The sequence below is a fragment of the Prinia subflava genome, assembly GCF_021018805.1.
Source record: "Prinia subflava isolate CZ2003 ecotype Zambia chromosome W unlocalized genomic scaffold, Cam_Psub_1.2 scaffold_43_NEW, whole genome shotgun sequence".
NCBI classification, from domain to species: Eukaryota; Metazoa; Chordata; class Aves; order Passeriformes; family Cisticolidae; genus Prinia; species Prinia subflava.
Window position 1 is genome coordinate 1,025,459 of NW_026960615.1, and position 22,575 is coordinate 1,048,033.

Below are 22,575 nucleotides of genomic sequence, written 5' to 3' on the forward strand. Positions count from 1 at the left end.
CTAGGTGTTTATAAGGGCTATTCTTGAAATGGGTCCCATTGTCTGACTCGATTCTCTCAGGGGTGCCATGCTTACAAAGGACTTGCTTTTCCAGGCCCAGGATGGTGTTCCAGGCAGTAGCGTGAGGCACAGGGTAGGTTTCTAACCATCCAGTGGTGGCTTCCACCATGGTCAGTACATAGCGCTTGCCTTGGTGGGTTTGGGGAAGGGGGATGTAGTCAATTTGCCGGACTTCTCCATACTTATATATTTGGACTACCTCTCGCTGTACTACAGGGGCTTCACCTGCTTGGCCTGCTTGATTGCAGCACACATCTCAGTCATGGATAACCTGAGAAATGCTGTCCATGGTTAAATCCACCCCTCCGTCTCGTGCCCACTTATAGGTGGCATCTCTGCCCTGATGACCTGAGGCATCATGGGCCCATAGAGCTAGGAACAACTGTCCTTTGTGTTGCCAATCTAAGTCTATCTTTGACACGTCTATCTTGGCAGCCAGATCTACTCGCTCGTTGTTTTGTTGCTCCTCATTAGCCCGACTCTTGGGGACGTGGGCATCTACATGGCGGACTTTCACAGGTAGCTTCTCTACCCGAGTGGCAATGTCTTTCCATTCACCAGCAGCCCAGATTGGTTTTCCCCTATGCTGCCACTTGGCCTTTTTCCACCTTTCCAGCCAACCTCACAGAGCATTGGCTGCCATCCACAAATCAGCGTAGAGGTAGAGCTTTGGTCACTTCTCTCTTTCAGCAAAATCCAGGGCCAGTTGAATAGCCTTCAGTTCCACAAGTTGACTTGATCCACCTTCTCCTTTAGTGGCTTGTGCAACCTGTCATGTGGGGCTCCATACGGCTGCTTTCCACTTCCGGTTCATCCCTACGATGTGACAGGAATCATCAGTGGAAAGAGTGTAGCGTGTTTCTTCTGCTCGCAATGGATTATATGGTGGAGCTTCTTCAGCACATGTGACTTGCTCTTGTCCTTCTTCATCTGTGAGATCAAAGTTTTCAACTTCTGGCCAGTTTGTAATTATCTCCAAAATCCCAGGGCGATTCAGGTTTCTAATACAGGCGCGCTGAGTGATGAGAGCAGTCCATTTGCTCCATGTGGCGTCGGTGGCGTGGTGGGTAGAGGGAACCTTTCCTTTGAACATCCACCCCAGCACCGGTAGTCAGGGTCCCAGGAGGAGTTGTGCTTCTGTGCCAATCACTTCCGAGGCAGCTTGGACTCCTCTATGGGCTGCCAAGATTTCTTTCTTTGTGGGAGTGTAGTTGGCTTCAGGCCCTCTGTAACTTCGGCTCCAGAATCCCAGTGGTTGGCTTCGAGTTTCACCAGGCACTTTCTGTTAAAGGCTCCAGGACAGACCATGGTTCCCAGGTGCAGATTAGTGCACGTTCTTCACCTCTGGTCCTTTCTTGACTGGGCCCAGGGCTACTGCACGAGCGATCTCCTGCTTGATCTGGGCAAAGGCTTGCTGCTGTTTAGGACCCCAGTGGAAATTGTTCTTCTTGCGGGTAACCAGGTAGAGAGGGCTCACAATCTGGCTGTACTCAGGAATGTGCATTCTCCAAAAGCCTATGGCGCCTAGGAAAGCTTGTATTTCCTTCTTGCTGGTTGGTGGAGACATCGCAGTGATCTTATTGATGACCTCAGTGGGAATCTGACGCCGCCCATCTTGCCACTTTACTCCCAGGAACTGGATCTCCTTGGCAAGTCCCTTGACTTTGCTCTTCTTGATGGCAAAACTAGCTTCCAGGAGAATATGGATGATCTTTCCTTTCTCAAACACTTCCCTTGCTGTGTTCCCCCACACAATGATGCCATCGATGTACTGTAGATGTTGGGGAGCCTCACCCTTTTCCAGTGCAGCCTGGATCAGTCCATGGCAGATGGTGGGGCTGTACTTCCACCCCCGGGGCAGTCGGTTCCAGGTGTACTGCACGCCCCCCCTCCACGTGAAAGCAAACTGAGGCCTGCATTCTGCAGCCAGAGGAATGGAGAAAAACAGTTTGGCAATGTCAATAGTGGCATACCACTTTGCTGCCTTGGACTCCAGTACGAGCTGGAGTCCCAGCATGTCTGGCACAGCGGCGCTCAGCGGTGGAGTCACTTCATTCAGGGCATGATAGTCCACAGTCAATTTCCATTCTCCATCAGACTTGCGCACAGGCCAAATGGGGCTGTTGAAGGGTCGGTGGGTTTTGCTGACCACCCCTTGGCTCTGCAGCTCTCTGATCATCTTGTGGATGGGGATCACTGCATCTCGATTTGTCTGATACTGCTGGCAGTGCACCGTCGAGGTGGCCACTGGTACTCGTTGCTCTTCTACCTTCAGGAGTCCTACTGCAGATGGGTTCTCGGACAGTCCAGGCAAGGTGTTCAATTTCTTAATGCCCTCTGCCTCCACAGCAGCTATTCTACAAGCAAACCCGAATCCCTTAGGGTCTTTGTAGTAGCCATTCCTTAGAAAGTCTATGCCAGAGAATACATGGAGCCTTTGGCCCAGTCGCAATTGGATTTTTCGGCTACTCCTTCCCGGTCAGGCTCGCCTCAGCTTCCAAGAGTCAATTCTTGCGATCCCCCCTCACTCCAGCAATGGAAATAGGTTCTGTCCCCACATTTCCCGATGGCATTAGGGTACACATTGCACCAGTGTCAACTAAAGTTTCATATTTCTGTGGCTCTGATGTGCCAGGCCATCGGATCCACACAGTCCAAAAGGCTCGGTTTTCCCATGCCTCTTCCTGGATAGAGGCAGGGCCCCTCTAGCACTGGTTACTATTCCCTTCCTGTGCATACATAGTAGAGGTTTCTTCAAGGGGATTTGACAGAGCATCCTCACTTCTGTAATACTTGACAGCCTGGTCATGGGATATTGAGGCTACCTTCATTCTAGTGGAACCCCCTTCGTGAGTGTTTCTCTCCTTTAGCTCACGCACCTGTGCTGCTAGGACAGAAGTGGGTTTCCCATCCCACCTTCTCATGTCTTCCACATGGTCACGCAGAAAAAACCACAGGTCAGCTCGTGGGGTGTACCCTCTCTCTCTAGCTGGGGGACGTTGAGCTCTGACTTTGGGGCCTGTAACTCGCACCAGTGCTATATGGGAACTGTTCTTCATCTCCCTCATCTCCTCTTTAAGTTCCTTAACCATGACAGAGACCTGAACCTGCATTGGGCCACTGATCATACTCTCATAATTTCTGAGCTTGTTGGCTATGGAACCCACTGTCTCTCGGTTGTCCTCAGCATTAACTGTTGCAATGAACGTGGCATATTGAGATGGTCCTAGAGTTGCCAGATTCCACAACATTTTCCTTGTGCACCTAACCTTGTCGGGGCCATTATCATGCTGTCCACTCCTCCCAAAAAGTACCTCCAATACTGCTACTTCCCTCAGCTGTTGGATCCCTTCCTCAAGAGTCTTCCCGTGCATTCTATGGTGGCGTTCCTGCATTCTTTCTCTGTGGATAAACCTCTCCCTTACACTCATGAAAAGCCACTCCCAGAGGGAAAGGGGCCCTGGCTTCCTTACGAATACCTGATTCACACCTGAGTCCTGGGTCAAGGGTCCCAAATTCCTTGCCTCACCACCATCCAGTTGCACACCTCTACCCATATGGTCCCAGACCCGAAGTAACCAGGCTGTATAAGCCTCACATTCCCATCATGCAATATCTTTTTGCAGATTATGGAGACTTTCATACGTCAGGGACTCAGTGATGATCTCAACCTCTGGCTCCCTTGCGGGTTGTGAGGGCCTTGCTTTCTTATCCTTATTACCAGGGATCACCAATTTCACCTTAGACTTCTTTGTTTCCACAGGGGCGACAGCTGCTGGCTGTGACTGCCACTGTGGTTCAGCTGGCACCTGGATGGTTGTAACATCTTTGGGTTCCACTGGTGCACCATCAGACTCTCCTTTGTCAGGGCAGGGGGAGGGTTTCTCATCAGCAGGGGCTAATGGGGCTACCACAGAGGAAATGTACTCCCTCAGCATGTGGCCCATCTCACATATCTCCTTCACTCAGTCCACGTGGTTTATCTCTGAGGTAGGCTGTGGGGCAGGGTCAGGCTCCTGGTCAGTATCCTTATTCTCTGGGGTAGATATCAGGGTGGCTATCCAGGTCAATATCCCCTTATCTCTAAATGCTAAACAGAACAGGCATACCAGCAACACCAGCCACCATATGATATCATTAGCATTTAGAAAAAATTTAAACCTTCAAACACTGGTAGACACAAAGATCTGAGTGAAGGGTTGGGGAAAAATTTCCCCTGATGTCATTTCCTCACAGTAGGTACTATTGTTAAAGTAACCCCAAAAACACAGTTAGGGTGTGATAGCTCTGAATCCATGCACCTGCCTTCCAGAGGAAGTTAAAAATCTATGAATTCCTCACCTTATTAACCCATAAAATAAACTGGATAACAGCCACAGTAGCCTTAGTTATAGGGCCCATGTTTAGATAAGGGCCTGTAAATGGGAGGAATGTAGCCACAACCACGTGCCATCCAAACCAGGGCAAGCTAGACCACATGATGCTGTCCAGCGAGGACTCTATATCTAGTACACAAGAACCTAAGTCACCCAAGAACTGTTATTCCTTTCCTTCAGTGCCTTCGTGCCTCACGTTGGGTACCAAATTCTGTCTTGGTTTGGAAAGACAGGTATCTCTCAGGGAAATCTGGAGTTTCCCTTGGAATGGAGAATGTAAAACCCCCTCCCTCCAAATGATTACAATTTTGCAATTAGGAGCTTTCAGGCAAAAATATAGGAATAGGAATAATAGTTCTTTACTAGGAATATTAAAAAAACAAAAAAACCCAAATGCAGTAGTACAAAAAAACCCAAACAAGCAAACAAACAAAAGTCCTAGAAAACCCTGGCAGAGTCAGAGATATGACCTGACACCCTGTTGTCAGGGTGTTCGAGGTAGTCCAAACGAGTCTTCCTGGAGTAACAGGTGTTGTTCTGTGAAGCAGAGATGATCCTGTAGGAAACAAGGGGTCCAGTGCTGGTGAGATGGTTTCAGTCTTCCTCTGAGAATTCAGTGGAAAAACAGGCTAACTTGGTGTTTGGAATGGCTGGTTTTATCCCGGTGGAAAGGCTTTGGCTCCTCCCACTTGGTGGAGCATCTCACAGTGGAATGAAGTAACGTTATCAGTCATGTAAGAGGCCTTAAATGGCCCATTCAGAGGTGATGTCCCCCGGAGGAGGATAGGTGGAAGAAGAGATAAGGCTGCACTACCTTATCTGGTGTTATCAGTTGTCCCATTAACAGAAGGCATCCACCCTCTTCCCCCCCTAGAGTTACAAGAGATAATGAACAATATCTCCCAACCGGTTTCAACAGATGAAAATAGAATACACGTTTTTGGTTACATTTTTTCAACCCAAGACAGCACTTTAGACAACAGATAATTTTGAATAATGTAATATTTAGATTAGGAATTTGGAAAAAGAGTTGGAATAATGCAATAGTTATATTAGGAAATTTAGAAAAAGAGTTATCAAAGCTAAATTTGAATTTTGAGCTCAGATCACATGTCAGAGGCTCTATGTGTTCAGATCTATCAAGTTTTTTGGTTGCAAGTTATAAGCAGTTAGAAAACAAATAAGTGAAAAAACACTCTGTAAACTACCTGTATGAAGTTGCCCAAAAAGGTTTCCAGGCTTTTAAAGGAAAATTCACTTTATCAAGATAGCAAATTTTTTCAAAATATTTTTTCAATTGATTTATTGCCTTAAAGAGAAGAGGTGCATGCGTTTTTATCATCAACAGGTTAAAAATATTCATCTATTCAGTTGATCAGACATCAATTGCCTCTGAGAAAATGAGGTTAAGTGCGAGGAGACGTGACTTCATCGCCACCCAGCCTTCGTGATCAGAACAGAAGCAGAAGTAGGACTTCCAGAAGAAGGCTTTGTCTAGAGACTTACAGAGGAAACTTGCCAAAACCAGCCTTTTGTCATCATCATGATATACTGTTCCTACTAATCTTCTTCAGCTATTTCCCATTCCAAGTTCCCAAAAAGACATTCAGTGATGTCAAGATCAACATTTCCAGCTAGTGGACATTCTCCTGAATCTCAACTATTTGGACTTTCAAAAAATAAACATTTGTCTCAATTTCCCCTAGAGACACTGGACATTATTTTTTTTTTCTCACGCTGTGAGACCCTGTGTAAGTGACATGATTTAACAAGTTTTTGTTGATTGTAAATGGGTTTTATGTAGCATCCTTCCCTACTCCAGGTGCTGTTGCTGCTTAAGCTTTGGCTAGGCTTGGCAAGTTGGGATGCTGGGCAGCCAGGTAGTTAAATATAGCTTTAACTATTTCAAATCAGATGCTCACTGATGTAGATAGTATTAGACACAACAAACGGTAAAACAGAGCTGTTATAGAGTTTTGCTAATATGACATGGGCACCTGTGTGAGGACTTTGAAGGAATGTGTTGTATGAACCTCTCTGACCATTCTGCATCCATACACACGAAAAATCAGACAACTACAAGATTATATGAAGAAGTTGACTGTTGTTGACTGGGGATTGAATTAATGGTTTATGGATGGGGAATCACTGCATGGTTGAAGGATATTACAAAGGAAGCTTTGTTGTTACTGGTAGTCATTGTTTTGTTGCTTTGTGTTATTCCAAGCATTGTGGAGATGGTGACTCGCTTGGTGAAAAGTGCAGTAAAGAGGGTTTGTCTGGTGCAAGAAAAAAGAAGGGGGATTATAGCAATGCATCTGTGGAACAGGCCGTTTTGATGCACCAGCCAAACTGTTCGTGAGAAATCTTATCAAGCCACCTGCAGTCTTGTTTTCAGGGTTCTCAGGAATTCATCAAGGTTACCGGAAAAATAACAGGATTAAAATAAGAACAGAGAGCCTGAGAAACTGTCCACAAACAATGTATACCCTAGATACAGAAGACGCAAGGTGATGATGGACATTTGACCAATTACATGTCCTTAAGGAGATGTACCTACCTCTTGAAAAAGCAACTTAGCCAACCGAGAGATGTGTGCCCACGTAGGCCGGAGACTTAGAATCTATATTTGGAGTTGTATTGTAAACAATAAACGGCTTCTGGTGAAATCATATTAGTTCGGTATTCAGTGGCCCATATCCCCCTGCACAAATGCTGTGGAATCTGGCAACTCTAGGACCATCTCAATATGCCACGTTCATTGCAACAGTTAATGCTGAGGACAACCGAGAGACAGTGGGTTCCATAGCCAACAAGCTCAGAAATTATGAGAGTATGATCAGTGGCCCAATGCAGGTTCAGGTCTCTGTCATGGTTAAGGAACTTAAAGAGGAGATGAGGGAGATGAAGAACAGTTCCCATATAGCACTGGTGCGAGTTACAGGCCCCAAAGTCAGAGCTCAACGTCCCCCAGCTAGAGAGAGAGGGTACACCCCACGAGCTGACCTGTGGTTTTTTCTGCGTGACCATGTGGAAGACATGAGAAGGTGGGATGGGAAACCCACTTCTGTCCTAGCAGCACAGGTGCGTGAGCTAAAGGAGAGAAACACTCACGAAGGGGGTTCCACTAGAATGAAGGTAGCCTCAATATCCCATGACCAGGCTGTCAAGTATTACAGAAGTGAGGATGCTCTGTCAAATCCCCTTGAAGAAACCTCTACTATGTATGCACAGGAAGGGAATAGTAACCAGTGCTAGAGGGGCCCTGCCTCTATCCAGGAAGAGGCATGGGAAAACCGAGCCTTTTGGACTGTGTGGATCCGATGGCCTGGCACATCAGAGCCACAGAAATATGAAACTTTAGTTGACACTGGTGCAATGTGTACCCTAATGCCATCGGGAAATGTGGGGACAGAACCTATTTCCATTGCTGGAGTGAGGGGGGATCGCAAGAATTGACTCTTGGAAGCTGAGGCGAGCCTGACCGGGAAGGAGTAGCCGAAAAATCCAATTGCGACTGGGCCAAAGGCTCCATGTATTCTCTGGCATAGACTTTCTAAGGAATGGCTACTACAAAGACCCTAAGGGATTCGGGTTTGCTTGTAGAATAGCTGCTGTGGAGGCAGAGGGCATTAAGAAATTGAACACCTTGCCTGGACTGTCCGAGAACCCATCTGCAGTAGGACTCCTGAAGGTAGAAGAGCAACGAGTACCAGTGGCCACCTCGACGGTGCACTGCCAGCAGTATCAGACAAATCGAGATGCAGTGATCCCCATCCACAAGATGATCAGAGAGCTGCAGAGCCAAGGGGTGGTCAGCAAAACCCACCGACCCTTCAACAGCCCCATTTGGCCTGTGCGCAAGTCTGATGGAGAATGGAAATTGACTGTGGACTATCATGCCCTGAATGAAGTGACTCCACCGCTGAGCGCCGCTGTGCCAGACATGCTGGGACTCCAGCTCGTACTGGAGTCCAAGGCAGCAAAGTGGTATGCCACTATTGACATTGCCAAACTGTTTTTCTCCATTCCTCTGGCTGCAGAATGCAGGCCTCAGTTTGCTTTCACGTGGAGGGGGGGCGTGCAGTACACCTGGAACCGACTGCCCCGGGGGTGGAAGTACAGCCCCACCATCTGCCATGGACTGATCCAGGCTGCACTGGAAAAGGGTGAGGCTCCCCAACATCTACAGTACATCGATGGCATCATTGTGTGGGGGAACACAGCAAGGGAAGTGTTTGAGAAAGGAAAGATCATCCATATTCTCCTGGAAGCTAGTTTTGCCATCAAGAAGAGCAAAGTCAAGGGACCTGCCAAGGAGATCCAGTTCCTGGGAGTAAAGTGGCAAGATGGGCGGCGTCAGATTCCCACTGAGGTCATCAATAAGATCACTGCGATGTCTCCACCAACCAGCAAGAAGGAAATACAAGCTTTCCTAGGCGCCATAGGCTTTTGGAGAATGCACATTCCTGAGTACAGCCAGATTGTGAGCCCTCTCTACCTGGTTACCCGCAAGAAGAACAATTTCCACTGGGGTCCTAAACAGCAGCAAGCCTTTGCCCAGATCAAGCAGGAGATCGCTCGTGCAGTAGCCCTGGGCCCAGTCAAGAAAGGACCAGAGGTGAAGAACGTGCACTAATCTGCACCTGGGAACCATGGTCTGTCCTGGAGCCTTTAACAGAAAGTGCCTGGTGAAACTCGAAGCCAACCACTGGGATTCTGGAGCCGAAGTTACAGAGGGCCTGAAGCCAACTACACTCCCACAAAGAAAGAAATCTTGGCAGCCCATAGAGGAGTCCAAGCTGCCTCGGAAGTGATTGGCACAGAAGCACAACTCCTCCTGGGACCCTGACTACCGGTGCTGGGGTGGATGTTCAAAGGAAAGGTTCCCTCTACCCACCACGCCACCGACGCCACATGGAGCAAATGGACTGCTCTCATCACTCAGCGCGCCTGTATTAGAAACCTGAATCGCCCTGGGATTTTGGAGATAATTACAAACTGGCCAGAAGTTGAAAACTTTGATCTCACAGATGAAGAAGGACAAGAGCAAGTCACATGTGCTGAAGAAGCTCCACCATATAATCCATTGCGAGCAGAAGAAACACGCTACACTCTTTCCACTGATGATTCCTGTCACATCGTAGGGATGAACCGGAAGTGGAAAGCAGCCGTATGGAGCCCCACATGACAGGTTGCACAAGCCACTAAAGGAGAAGGTGGATCAAGTCAACTTGTGGAACTGAAGGCTATTCAACTGGCCCTGGATTTTGCTGAAAGAGAGAAGTGACCAAAGCTCTACCTCTACGCTGATTTGTGGATGGCAGCCAATGCTCTGTGAGGTTGGCTGGAAAGGTGGAAAAAGGCCAAGTGGCAGCATAGGGGAAAACCAATCTGGGCTGCTGGTGAATGGAAAGACATTGCCACTCGGGTAGAGAAGCTACCTGTGAAAGTCCGCCATGTAGATGCCCACGTCCCCAAGAGTCGGGCTAATGAGGAGCAACAAAACAACGAGCGAGTAGATCTGGCTGCCAAGATAGACGTGTCAAAGATAGACTTAGATTGGCAACACAAAGGACAGTTGTTCCTAGCTCTATGGGCCCATGATGCCTCAGGTCATCAGGGCAGAGATGCCACCTATAAGTGGGCACGAGACGGAGGGGTGGATTTAACCATGGACAGCATTTCTCAGGTTATCCATGACTGAGATGTGTGCTGCAATCAAGCAGGCCAAGCAGGTGAAGCCCCTGTAGTACAGCGAGAGGTAGTCCAAATATATAAGTATGGAGAAGTCCGGCAAATTGACTACATCCCCCTTCCCCAAACCCACCAAGGCAAGCGCTATGTACTGACCATGGTGGAAGCCACCACTGGATGGTTAGAAACCTACCCTGTGCCTCACGCTACTGCCTGGAACACCATCCTGGGCCTGGAAAAGCAAGTCCTTTGTAAGCATGGCACCCCTGAGAGAATCGAGTCAGACAATGGGAGTCATTTTAAGAATAGCCGTTATAACAACCTGGGCTAGAGAACATGGCATCGAGTGGATGTACCATATTCCTTATCATGCACCAGCAGCTGGGAAAGTTGAACGGTGCTGTTATGAACAATTTTCCCGGTCAAAAAAAAGAAAAAAAAAAGAAAAAAAGGCTGGGCTGTCCCTGTCCTAGGGGTTTTTTCCTGTTTAACCCCCACACCCCAGCCAGTTTGAGTGGGGAGGGAAGCTTCCCTGAAGAGGAGTTGCCTGGCAACACTTTCCTACCTCATTAAAAAGTGAAAAGGAGCGGTTCTGGCCTTAATTGCCCGGTTATTGTTCTTTGTAATGACCTCTGCTGCAACCAGGACCAATGCATATGCATTTGTATATGCAGATAGGGCCGCCCCCGTGGATCCTGGGAGGTTTTTTTGGGGAAACTGCACTCCAGGAGAGGAAGCTGGATTCGTCAGAAGAGAACTGGATAGTGCCCTGGCCGAGCGGGGGGTGGATGCACCCCCTGGCCTGGTTTGAAGATTGGCCATGACCTGTGAGGAGCCTGAATGGAATGGGAACTGGCCAGCTGAGCTGACTGAGACAGACAAGGGGAAACTCTTGAAAGTTTTCCCTGAGGGCAAAGAGCTGACTTGGCACGTCAGGCATCTACTGTTTGCAGTGGAACGATGAACTGGGACAGCACCTGCTCCTTCGGATGGCTGCAGCAGCGTGGAAAGCTCCGATCGGACTCTGAAATCCTGCTGATGACTTTAATAGTGAGCTGATCACTTTAATAAAGAGCTGAATATTAATAAAGGCATATGCCCTGTTCTTTTCAGTGTAATGGCCTGCCTAAAACCACCTTGAAGGCACTGGGTGGGGGGACTTTCAAGAACTGGGAGATTAATTTAGCAAAGGCCACATGGTTAGTGAACACTCAAAGTTCCACCAACAGAGCAGGCCCTGCCCAATCTGAGCCCCTGAGAACAACAGATAGAGATAAGGTTCCAGTGGTATGCATGAGAAGTATGCTGGGAAAAACTGTTTAGATTAATTCTGTCTCCGGCAAAGACAATCCCATCTGTGGGGTTGTCTTCGCTCAGGGACCAGGTTGCACCTGGTGGGTGATGCAAAAAGATGGAGAGACCCGATGCATACCTCAAGGAGACCTTGCTTTAGAGTGAACTACTCACATCACTGTGTCTGTATCCATATCTGTATCTATATATGTATATAATTAAGGTAGTGCATGTATGTATATATTTCAAAGGTTTAAATTCAATGTAATATGTTGGTATAAGAAAAAAATTGGGGTGGATAATGTTTGGGGTTAGATTTGTTTGTTTGTTTTTTCTTTCTTATACAATTTTTCCCCATAAGTTGCTAGGAGACTAACTACTGAGTGCTTGTGGGTGCTATACCAAAACAAAGAAGCAGCCAAAGGACATTGTAGCACTGAGCTATACCTATTGTTTTTGGGTCTCTGAGAGTTTCTCTCAGAGGGGGGAGATAACGCGAGTTTTGGGGGGAAGTAAAGGAAAGAGCTGGGGACAGCCAGACTCTCTTGCTCTCGGCATCGGGGAGGACGGTCAAGCTGTTGCTCGCTGCGGGAAGAGTTCATGGTCATCACTCCGTCTCGTCCTGACAAATCTACCATCATCTGCTCAGGTGCCCAGGAATTCTGAGCTCGCCTCCTCCTGCCCTGCTGGGCCGGCCCTGCCCCCACCACTGCTGCTTCTTCGGCACAGCTTTGAGGCTTTCTGCTACCCTGTAGCGCCGCACTGCCGTCCTGCCCTGCCGGAACATCCCTGCTGTTCCAGCGACCAGCGCAGACTATCTGATCTCATCCACCAGCCTGGGATTTTCCACCCTTCCAGCTTGGTCTCTCAGTTCCGCAGGGGCACTGAGATCAAACTGCCCCGGGCTCTGTGAAAGAAAGCCCTCGAGGCTCCTGGTTCTGTTTATTATTAATGCTGTAGTCGTTGTTGTTTGTTTGCTTTGTCATATATACCAGTAAAGAACTGTTATTCCTATCCCCATACCTCTGCCTGAAAGCCCCTTTAATTTTCTAAATTAGAATAATTTGGAGGGAGGGGATTTGAATTCTCCATCTCTAGGGAGGTCCTGCCCCTCCCTAGCAGACACCTGTCTTTCAAACCAAGACAGGTTGTTACTTGAAAATCTCTAACATGGAACAGTTCCAGGAAAGGATGCATTTTCCCCCCTTCAGAAGGAAAGGGCATTCATTTATTCCATTTCTCTAAACACTCACCTTCTGAACTTTAGGAGTGAAAACAAACATTCAGTACTAAGTTTAGAAGATGCTGCATGATAAGCAACATTCCTAAGATGATCTGAAGGGTGTGCAGTGTTCAGTGGTACTTGTAGATATGTTATGAACGTTCATAAGCTCGCACATTTAATTTGTTGTATAATAAAGTTTGCTTGTGTCAAGCAGTAGCTGGTTTTTAAGATTTTTATCCTGTGTTATAGACTAGCTACTTTACATTGTATTTTTGAGTTATGCCTGGCAAATTCCAGTTCACTGTGGATACAAGTGCATTATATTTACAGAATAACAAAAAAATGTATCCTGCTAGAAAACTACATCCATGTTAAAACATCTGGCAAGGTAAATACACATACCTTTTCTTTTAATGGGGCCAAGAACACTGGGCCTGATACAGTTGATTGGACTTTGACTCCTCCTGCTGAAGAGAGAATACTGGGCATCAGGCCTGTAAAGGTTCCACTTTGCATCAAATCAACACAACCAGAGCATATGAAACATTCTTCAAAACTATTCCTGCACAGCTGAAATTCTTGTGGAATCTAAATACATAGATAACAAATACAGGCTGCCTAATAGAGCAGATTATCTGCCACATGAAGCTATAGTAGATTTTCTAAGGTTTTCTCCTTTCCTTAGTGAATCACATCCTCATTTCAATTCTTTTCTAAATTTTGTAGTGTATTTATATAGAACTAATCTGCTGACAAAGTTATTTTGAAATACCTGAGAACCTCCCCTCAAGTTACCAAGTCTAGTTTAAAGTTGACATGCTCTCTAAGAGCACACACACACAGAGCTGCCATTAGTAAAGGTTGAACTTTCAGAGCATTTTTATGTGGCAATGCTTCAGCAGTCATAAAACTGAAGTCTCTTTTAATGCCTTAACATCATCTTTAATTAATCTTTGGCTTAAATTCCAATGTTAGCACAACAGACACTCATTACTTACTTGCAGAATCGCCTTGTTGGACTGGGAATAGGGCTTGGAGGTAATCCATTACTGCTCACAAACATTTGCAAGGATGGTGAAAAACATTGCTGCAAGAAGTTCAAATGAAGATAGTTCAGAATTTCCTTTAAAATACTCATGCTACACTCCACCCTCCAAAACAAACATCCCTTCTTCTATTCCCTTTTTATTCTTAAAGAAAAGCTAGCAACAGATTATGCATATTATCAAATATAATCTTACAAGTATTAGATTTTAACTTACAAAAACATACTGGCCCATGCAATTTTGCTCAGATTTAGCTAAAATTGAAACCCACAAGAGAAGTAAAATTTAAATAGACACTCTTCTCTAAATAAGAAAATTGTTTCTGTTCTTTGTTACATTTAGAAACAGCAGTACAGTACTCAGGACTTACTTCTATCAAGGAGCTTGTTAAACAAACAAGTTGAGTTTACTCAAAATACCTCTGACCTTAAAACTGACAATATTCCAGAGTAAAACAGGATATTTAGCTTTGTAATTCTGCAGCTAATTTGATCTTAGCCCATGAATGCTTCTAGCTAAACACAAAAATCTTTCTGTCAAGTTATCTGCCAGTGCTTTACAGTGAGAATTCCAAAGGTACAGGACCAGCTGCCAGCATCAATGTTTTCCCAGGAACACATTTACCTAGCACTCATATGTGGCTGTTACATGCACCAGTCTGGTAGGAGCACACAGATTGCTCCTTTTTTGTACAAAAGCAGAATCACACAAGAAGGTGTAAACAAGGTCAAGCAGCCCATCTTCAAACCCAGGTGCCAGTTTCTCTGTGCTACATTTCAGTTTTCCAATCCTCACTGGAAAAGTAGTTTATCTAACATCCACCTCTTTCTCTGGCATCTGCCACCAGTTTCCAGTACGAGTTCAACCCACCCAAGTCCTTCAGAATGCATTTGTGCCTTCCTTTCCATAACTGATGGACACATTTTCATCTCTCATCATACAGATTTGCAGTCAAATTTTGGTGCTTCTTCCCCAAAATCCCCCCACTTCTGGCACCTGGAGATCCTGTCCATGACTATTTTCATGATCTCTTCCAGCTTCCCTAGAACCAGAACCCAAACCCATCTGAACACTGCACAAACAGCAGTAACTGAAAACATCCTTAAACGCTGCAGGCTCACAGATGTCAACCCTTTGATTCTAAGAAACCAACAAAATAGATTTGGCTTTTTTGGTGCTTGTTCAGTTGTGTTGCTCAGGGGTTTTTTAAACTACGGAACAATTTGTGAAGTTACACATCTTGACAGTTCAGCTTGGTCTAGAATTCTGAAATATTGTCTCAGCTTGGTATTTCACTTATCCTACCTTTCCTATTCCTCTTGTAGGTGAAGGTGCAGGTGAAACTGGAATGAAGTCTATTCTTTTTGGGGAGAAAGATTTCTCAGACTTGTCCAAGTCATTGTCGCTCTGTGAATACAAGGTTTCTGACTTAACACTGGCAAGGACGTTACCTTGAAATCCAAGGCACAACCTTCTAATGGAAAGTCATTGGGTCAAATGCACAAAGTAGCTAAAGCAGATGAGCTTAAATTCTTCTTAAATTATTTTCACACTTAATTCTTCTCTTTCCCTTAATTTTGTCATTTCAGTGTAAAAGTAGAATTAAATAGGAAACATCTATAAAAACATTACCAGGCTCAAGCTTTCCTCCCATGACTGGCTTATCTGCATTGCTGTCTGCACTTCCCTAGAATACAAAAAACCCCATCAGTAGCTACAAAGAGGATAACTGGCTATTTTATCACCTTCTTTCAGTAACACTCACCTTTCATGTGCTGCTTCTCTGTTTATTAAATCCACTCCTTCCTCCTGCAAGAGATAAACATCATAAGTTTTCCCATAACATTTGATTCATCACAGGTACGTCAAATAATACTCGTGATTCCATTATTTGCCATCAGGATTGAAATATGAACAGCAGAACCACTACAGAAAGACAGGACAGCCACCAGTCCAGCTCACTGCTTCTCTTAAATTAAATACTTCCAAAATGCAAGGTAGCTTAAACAGAACAATAAGCCTTGCAAGGCCACTTCCCTGTTGAAATTAAGTCTTAAGAAATGTTACAGGATTTTTAGTACTTGAAAAATTCAATAGGAAAGAACCCCCCACTGTGCAAGTACTTCAATATCATATAGTACTTTTCATTCTGTTACTGAATACACATAAAAACTCCACTTACCCTTCTGATCTGATGAAGTCGGCTGCTAGGAATACGAATAGGAGATGATGACAAGAACTGGAAAAAAAGTGACACCCACAATGATTAAATCACACATAACTGCTTGCATACACACTATTTACCATCAACTACATTCTTAGGAAGTTCAAAATGAGCTGCACAACTTCATGTGGATGACTCAAACAATGTTGCAAAAAAGCAAACACTGACCTTCAAGAGAAAAGGCTTGTTTTACCTCTCACAAATTCCTTATTTCACTCAGCAAGTGGAACGGATCTGACTTGCAGGCAGATACTGCTCAGCATCTCAAGTACACAAATAGCTACACGTGCCACTTAGACAAGGGAGATACTACAAATGAAACTGTGATTGTTACACAGTCCCCCACTGCCCAGGATATGACAAACTCCTGCAGGGCACCTTACTCAACCAGCTAGCTATTGTAAAGGAGAAATCTCAGTGCTTCAACTCAGTCTTGAGCAACACTCTCTAAAGCTTAACTTCTGCATTTTTCAATTGTGTGCAATTTTATGCATCTAATTTCTCTGGAACTCAAGCATCACATATAAATGGGCCAACAGTTCCCACTCAGGACAGCCGTGTGTCCAATGTCACACCTAATGACGAGCTCCAGAATTCTGGATTCTTAAGAAATCTCACAACAGAAGACCTGGAATTAAAAATCCCTGTCACCTTTCCTGAACAGAAGATATAAAGGAAACTTATGTCAGGACTTTAAGATTTTGAGAAAAGCAATATTTAATCTTCACTACCTTCAGACAAGACAGAAAACTTTCAGCGGAAGGAGCACATAAATACCTCACCTGACAATGAGAGAGTAGAAAAAAAGAAATGCAACATCTTTGAAAAGTTAAACAACTGCAGTAGTGTACACTACCAGACTTATAACAGAGAGCAACAAATAAATTCCTCTTCTTTCAGGGATTTTCTGAGGTCTAGTGTTCTGCCTTTGCGATAAAAGAGCACTATGTCAAACAGGTAAACAAAGAACTGTGACTCCCTCGTCCATTTTCACAACAAAGTAAAACACCCTTTTAAGAGTTGTAATTCTGACAGAATCTTACTCCTCTAAAACAGTCAGGCTTAAGTTAACTTTTAAACTGGACTTAATATGGGGAGTCACATACAACGTCAACTACTCTTGTCTTCTTGGGGACACACAGTCAACACACCAGTATTATTTCATTATAGGTTGCAGTTAGAGATGAAAAAATGCTTATTCTGCAGCTTGGAAGCTTGCTAGGATAATTAGTGCAAATACAAATCAAGTTTAACTTCATTTCTCTACTCTAATTATTCCTTGTTGTGTGTAAACATGACATGCTTAAGATTCCTCACCATTCCATGACGGCTCATAACTGTTGTGCTGTTCCTGCGAGTCCGCAACACATAAGGCTGAAACACCTGGGAGTTGTCACTGCAGGGGGATAAAAAAAAGTTTTGTGAACAGCTTTTTTGGGTGCGCTTTACTTGAAGCTCCCCGGTGCTGTGACGCGCTGCAGACACCAGAGTGCTGAAAATATAATTTTATTTGAACAGGAGCACTGCTGTCGCTGGGAGCGCGGCGAGCACCTTCCGTGAGCCGAGGAGGGACAAGGAGGCACTGGCGGCCCTGGCTCCGCGGCGCAAGGGACACGATCCACAGGCCGCTGAGGGAGCGCCGGGCCTGGCCGAGGCCCGCGGCGAGGCCGGCGGGCAGCGGTGACCCCGGAGCTCGATGAGCCGAGCCGCCCGGGCCCCTCACCTGAGCCCGTGGATTAGCGGGGCGCTGTTCGACCGCCTCAGGCCGCTGCCGTCGCCCGGGGCCGCGGCGCTCCCCGGCGGCAGCTCCAGGTCCAGCTCCATTTTCTCCTGAGCCATCGCGGCGGCTCCGGCTCCTCTCGCCCCGCCGCGGCACCCATTCACTGCCGGCGGCCGCCGCGGCTCCTCGGGCCGCCGCTGCCCCGGCCCTACAAGCCCCGCGGGCGGCGTCGCGGGCTAAGCCTGGGGGCGCGCCGGGGCCGGCGGGGGGGGGCGGCCGCAGCAGCGCTGCATCCCGGGGGCGGACCAGGGGCGGCCAATTCCTCTAGCAGCTGCTGCTGGCGCCGCTGCCCACGGTGGCAGTCAGAGCGCTGCTCCCGGTGCTTCCCTCGGTACCAACAGCACTCCACACCCACCGCCGCGCACTGCACATGCGCGGGGATTGGGGCGCAGGCAGTACCGCCGACCTTGCAAGGCGCATGCGTGCTGGCTCCACACCCCGGCACTGCTTCGGCGGCAGGAGAGCTCCCGACAGCCCCCGGGGTCCCTGCGCGCGCTCATTGACTATGGGAGGAGCGTCTGTGTGTTTGAAACGCCGCACCGGTCGCTAGGATGCTCGCGCCGCGGGGGCGCGGCCGGGGGCGCGGCCTCATAAGGATCCGGGTCTGAGTCCCACCCCGGCCACAAACCCGGCGCCTTTTTCCCGTTTTAGTGCGAAAAGGTTTTACAACCTTCTTCAAGATTAGGCCCTCTCCGACCTAAGTCCCGCAGGCTTTCCCAGTGTTCAACCCAGCCTTCCCTAGCTGCTGAAGCACCTACCAGGGCTTTGATTGCAATGAGAGTCTGCTCAGCTTTCAGAAATCTGGCATAAAATTCATTATGAGATGTGATCCTAGTTCTTGACTGTATTCAGGTTTGAGAGTGGCCTGGAAAAACTCACTCCAAGTGATCAAAGCATCAAAGTTTGTGCTTACTTTACAGTATTTTTCTGTGATAGCAGTTGCATCATACTTGTCTTACATGCAGGGAACTTCAGGGTCTTTCCCAGCATCAAATTTTAAAAGGTCTTAATTTTCTCCTGGGTTAAAACAGTTCTTTTGCCAGTTCTAGGTGTTGAAACTGTTAAGATAGAAAAGTTAGGATTTTTCAACATTTCAACTACCTTAGTTGGGAACATGGCTAGATGAGTTATTCTCTTACTTAAAAATGATTGAAGGTAGAAGCTTCTAGATAACTGATTAGAACTCTTGTTTCTGTACCATAGTGTTTATTATGGTACCTCCTTGCATTTTTTGTTAATCAAGACTGACTTGAGCATATTCCATTTTTCTATGTTTGGCAACTGTGTCTCATCAACTGTTGTTGATGCTTACATTTCTTTCACTGAAATGATACTATTAATGAAGACTTTTGGGCTGACATGCACAAAGATGCATGGAGTTGAGTTAAAAGACTCACAAGATTACATTTAAAATATTTACAGGATTTTTCAATATGTATTTATATTGAAAAACTCAGAGAAATGTTCCTTATCTTGTATTACTGCAGAGGAGAAATACCTTTCATAGTCCTGTGCCCCTTACACTATGGACTATCACAGCTAGTAATGACACCCTTCTGTGAGGTGACACTGAATTGGCATCTCTTGCAAAGACTGAGAACATAATTACCTAAATCATTTGGCTTAATTTCTAATAATTATGACCAGTTTGATTCACTGGAAAATTAGGATCTGCAGCTGTGAAAGGAATATACTGTTAATCACCACTGCTGCCATTCTCTAAAAGCAATACATGTTTACAGACCCTGCACCATTCTCCTTGTCTGGTGCTTCAGCACAAGCATTTCACAGCTTGAAACAGCTTCCATACCTTCATTTTCCATGGCTAGAATTGCCTAAAAGGCAATTCAGCTGAAAGTTCCTAGCAAAACTTCTAGCTCTGAATGGAAATCTCACAAATATGCTGGATCTCTTAATACAAAAGCCACCTGCAGGATCTGACTACAGCACTAAACTATGTGGATTTTTCTATTTATTTTTATTGTGAAGTTATATTATGTCCTTGCCACTAAGGGCAGCAAACAGCTTCAAATGCCATGTACCAGGATACTGTTAAGGAAAAAGTAAACAATACCCAAAATGTGGCTGAGAGCTCAAAAACATCTGCTCCACGTCCTCAATATTTCCAGTGCCAGGCACATCATCCATCTGATCAGGATTTACTGTAGCCAGGAGAACATTAATGGGGTAATATGGGATGTAATTTGTGTTCATGCAATATAAATGTATAAGCATCCATGTTCATGTAATATGATGTATCGATGGTATAAGTTCAGCCACGTTTTAGGAGGAATATGGTAGAAGTCACCCAAGCTTGGAAATAAAGTAAAAGGATTAAGAATTGAAAAGCGCACTTGCTTGAAACTTGGACAAGGACCATGATTTACAACAGAAAGGAGGGTGGCTATGAGAAGAGATAAGCTCACTCCAGAGATGGACTCGGAAGCGACCGACAATTATCACTCGATATGGATCTAGACTTCATCATCCGGGGTGTGCATCCCAATACAAGATTCCCCAAAATCGAATCAAGTATTCATCTCTTCTCGGAAATCAATTCAACCCTCAGGCAGTGAGGACAGAATTTCATGAATATGGAAAAAGAGTGGAAAAAGGACAAAGAAGTATGAAGAAATGCCCTGTCCGGCCAAAACTGTATATAAACTGACTCTGCTGGGACTGAAATTGTGAAAAGGAAAGCTCCGGTGCGATAGAGTCCGAAGCTAGGTTCACCCAGTGCCGATCCCGGGCTCGACACTGACTTTGTTTGTGGCTTTTTCGTTTGTGCAAATTTTGTTTCCAAATTTTATTTTTGTAAATTATTAATAAAATTCATTTTTATTAATTGGATTTGCTACGAATTTATAACAAACTTGGAGACTCGTCCGGGATCCAGTTTTTGGGGTCTACGGTCCCCCTCTTTCCATCCGGGAGGCACCCCGCTGATTCAGGGGCCCAGCGGAATGGGGAGATCTCGTGGAACCAACTGGACATCCGAACCAATAAGAAAAAGCCACAAGAAAAAAAGGACAGGATAAGAGCTGGCTCAGGGGCTCTCGGAAAACTCAGGGAGGACTCGGGGTAAGGGGTCCTCAGAACTGCGTCATAGTTTCACTCATAAAATCAACGTGCACGAAGAATCCACTCAGGAAAATGGCTCCATAAGTATTGCGTGGTTGAGTGGGGTGACTGAGCATGAGTGAGACATGATATTATCACGAGGCGAGTGCGGACCCCATGATCGCAGTTCCATTAGCCCGCGAGGGAGATGGTCAGTCACGGGGGAAGCGAGTGACATATCAAATCCGATCTGGGGAAGAGTCGGACATCGGTCACAGCGGCTAAAAGGGAAGGGACGTCCTTGGGAATTTAAGGGCTGGTAAACCTTTTAGTCTAGGACCAGGGTAGGTACAGGAAATTTAGGCAAATAGAGAACTCATCACCAGGTGTAACTGTCCTTGTCGGACCCTTGCGGGGCGAGTAGTCTGGTGATACCGAAATAAGGAATCAGAGAATACGGTACTGGGTGAGTTCAGGAATTGTGAAGTCAGAAAAATCAGGACTTCACGAGTGACAGGTTAGACTGCAGTAGCCTAGGCGATATGGGACAGAGGAAGAGTAAATCTCAAAGGAAAACAGAGGAGAGTCCTCCAAGAAACTGAAGGATAGCCCCCCAGAAATCCAGTGGGGAAGCCCATTGGGGTGGTTACTGGAGCGTTGGGACAATTGTCCTGTGAGAAAATCTAAAGAAAAGATGATCCATATCTGTGTAGAAGTCTGGGGAGGGGAGGAGATAAGGGATCATGTAGTTTGTCTTGTGTTTGGTTCCGTTTGCGCAATGGACACATAGAGCTTTGTGCACTTACATAGCTGGAAAACAGACACGGGATAAGGAGGAGTATGAGTACACTAAGGTATGGAAAAGGGCGGGCGTCAGGCTCTTTCCAATAAAGGCCAAAAACCTGAGCGACGCTCAAGACAGCGCATGGGATCCTTTGGATAATTTGCGACCACCCTACCTACACCCCTTACCCCAGCCTGCACTGGTTCTGGCACTCCTGGGACCCCCACTGTGGTATCCTCTGAAAAATGGTTTATTCCCCCAAACCCCATCCATGGTTCAGCCCCTATGTCTGTCAAACCCAACTGTTATCTCATCCCACGCCCACCCCATGTCCATCATCCCAGATCCACCTCCCAGTTCTGGAATGTTCTCCCCAACTCTGTTCCCCATTTGGAATTATGTTCAAATCACACCTTCGTGTTTTCCCTGATTGGTTCTCCCCCTATGGGGTGATCCCATACCCCACCCCTGAAAGTTACTGATTGGTTCCTGATTTTTGTACCACCCCTCTTTAAAAAGGCTCGCATTTCTTTGTTCTCTGTCTTGTGGTGCCGGCTTCCTTCGGACATTAAAGGTGCTTCGTAACTGCCAACCCTTAAGACCCCGCGTGGTCCTTTATCAGCCCTCTGTCGCCACCCCACTTCTTTTGGACCTTATCACAATCCACTCCACCGAGCTTGCCGGGGTTTAGGAGTCCGGGATTGTGATAGACTAGTTTATAGTTTTTTAAAACATACATTTTAAACTTTTTAAAATATTGGAAATAGAAGTGTTTAACGCCTGAGTAACATTTATTTCTGACTAAATAATTAAAACTGGAATGGTTCATCACTGTGAAAAAAGAATAAAATTTCAATTTTCTTTGTGTAATTCAGTCATAGGTGTACTGGTTTGAAAGCATAATTAGTCAGAGACTGCAAGTCAGAAATACAATTTAATAGGAGAGAGAGAGAAAAAAAAGTAAAATTAAATAAAATAAAAGCAATGTCACAAAAAAACACTGACAGAGTCAGAATACAACCTGACATCC

At 45.9% G+C, this 22,575-nt stretch overlaps 1 protein-coding gene across 5 annotated transcripts in view; it reads right to left on the reverse strand.

Moving 5' to 3' along the window:
• Positions 1-18,085, reverse strand: part of LOC134565244 (PABIR family member 2-like) — a 32,926-nt gene extending 14,841 nt beyond the window's left edge. Inside the window, exons 1-9 of one of the 5 annotated variants that reach the window (XM_063424745.1) lie at positions 17,645-18,085; positions 17,239-17,317; positions 15,880-15,936; positions 15,463-15,506; positions 15,330-15,384; positions 15,003-15,104; positions 13,650-13,738; positions 13,054-13,118; positions 4,793-4,992 (exon numbers count right to left, since the gene is read on the reverse strand). In XM_063424745.1, coding sequence (XP_063280815.1) covers positions 4,808-4,992; positions 13,054-13,118; positions 13,650-13,738; positions 15,003-15,104; positions 15,330-15,384; positions 15,463-15,506; positions 15,880-15,936; positions 17,239-17,317; positions 17,645-17,760 — 792 coding nt within the window. In that variant the 5' untranslated portion in view covers positions 17,761-18,085 and the 3' untranslated portion in view covers positions 4,793-4,807. Of the gene's footprint in view, positions 1-4,792; positions 4,993-13,053; positions 13,119-13,649; positions 13,739-15,002; positions 15,105-15,329; positions 15,385-15,462; positions 15,507-15,879; positions 15,937-17,238; positions 17,318-17,644 lie in introns of those variants that run through there. The other 4 variants (XM_063424744.1, XM_063424743.1, XM_063424747.1 and 1 more) reach the window with 4 other exon arrangements.
• Between the last annotated feature and the right edge of the window lie 4,490 nt (positions 18,086-22,575).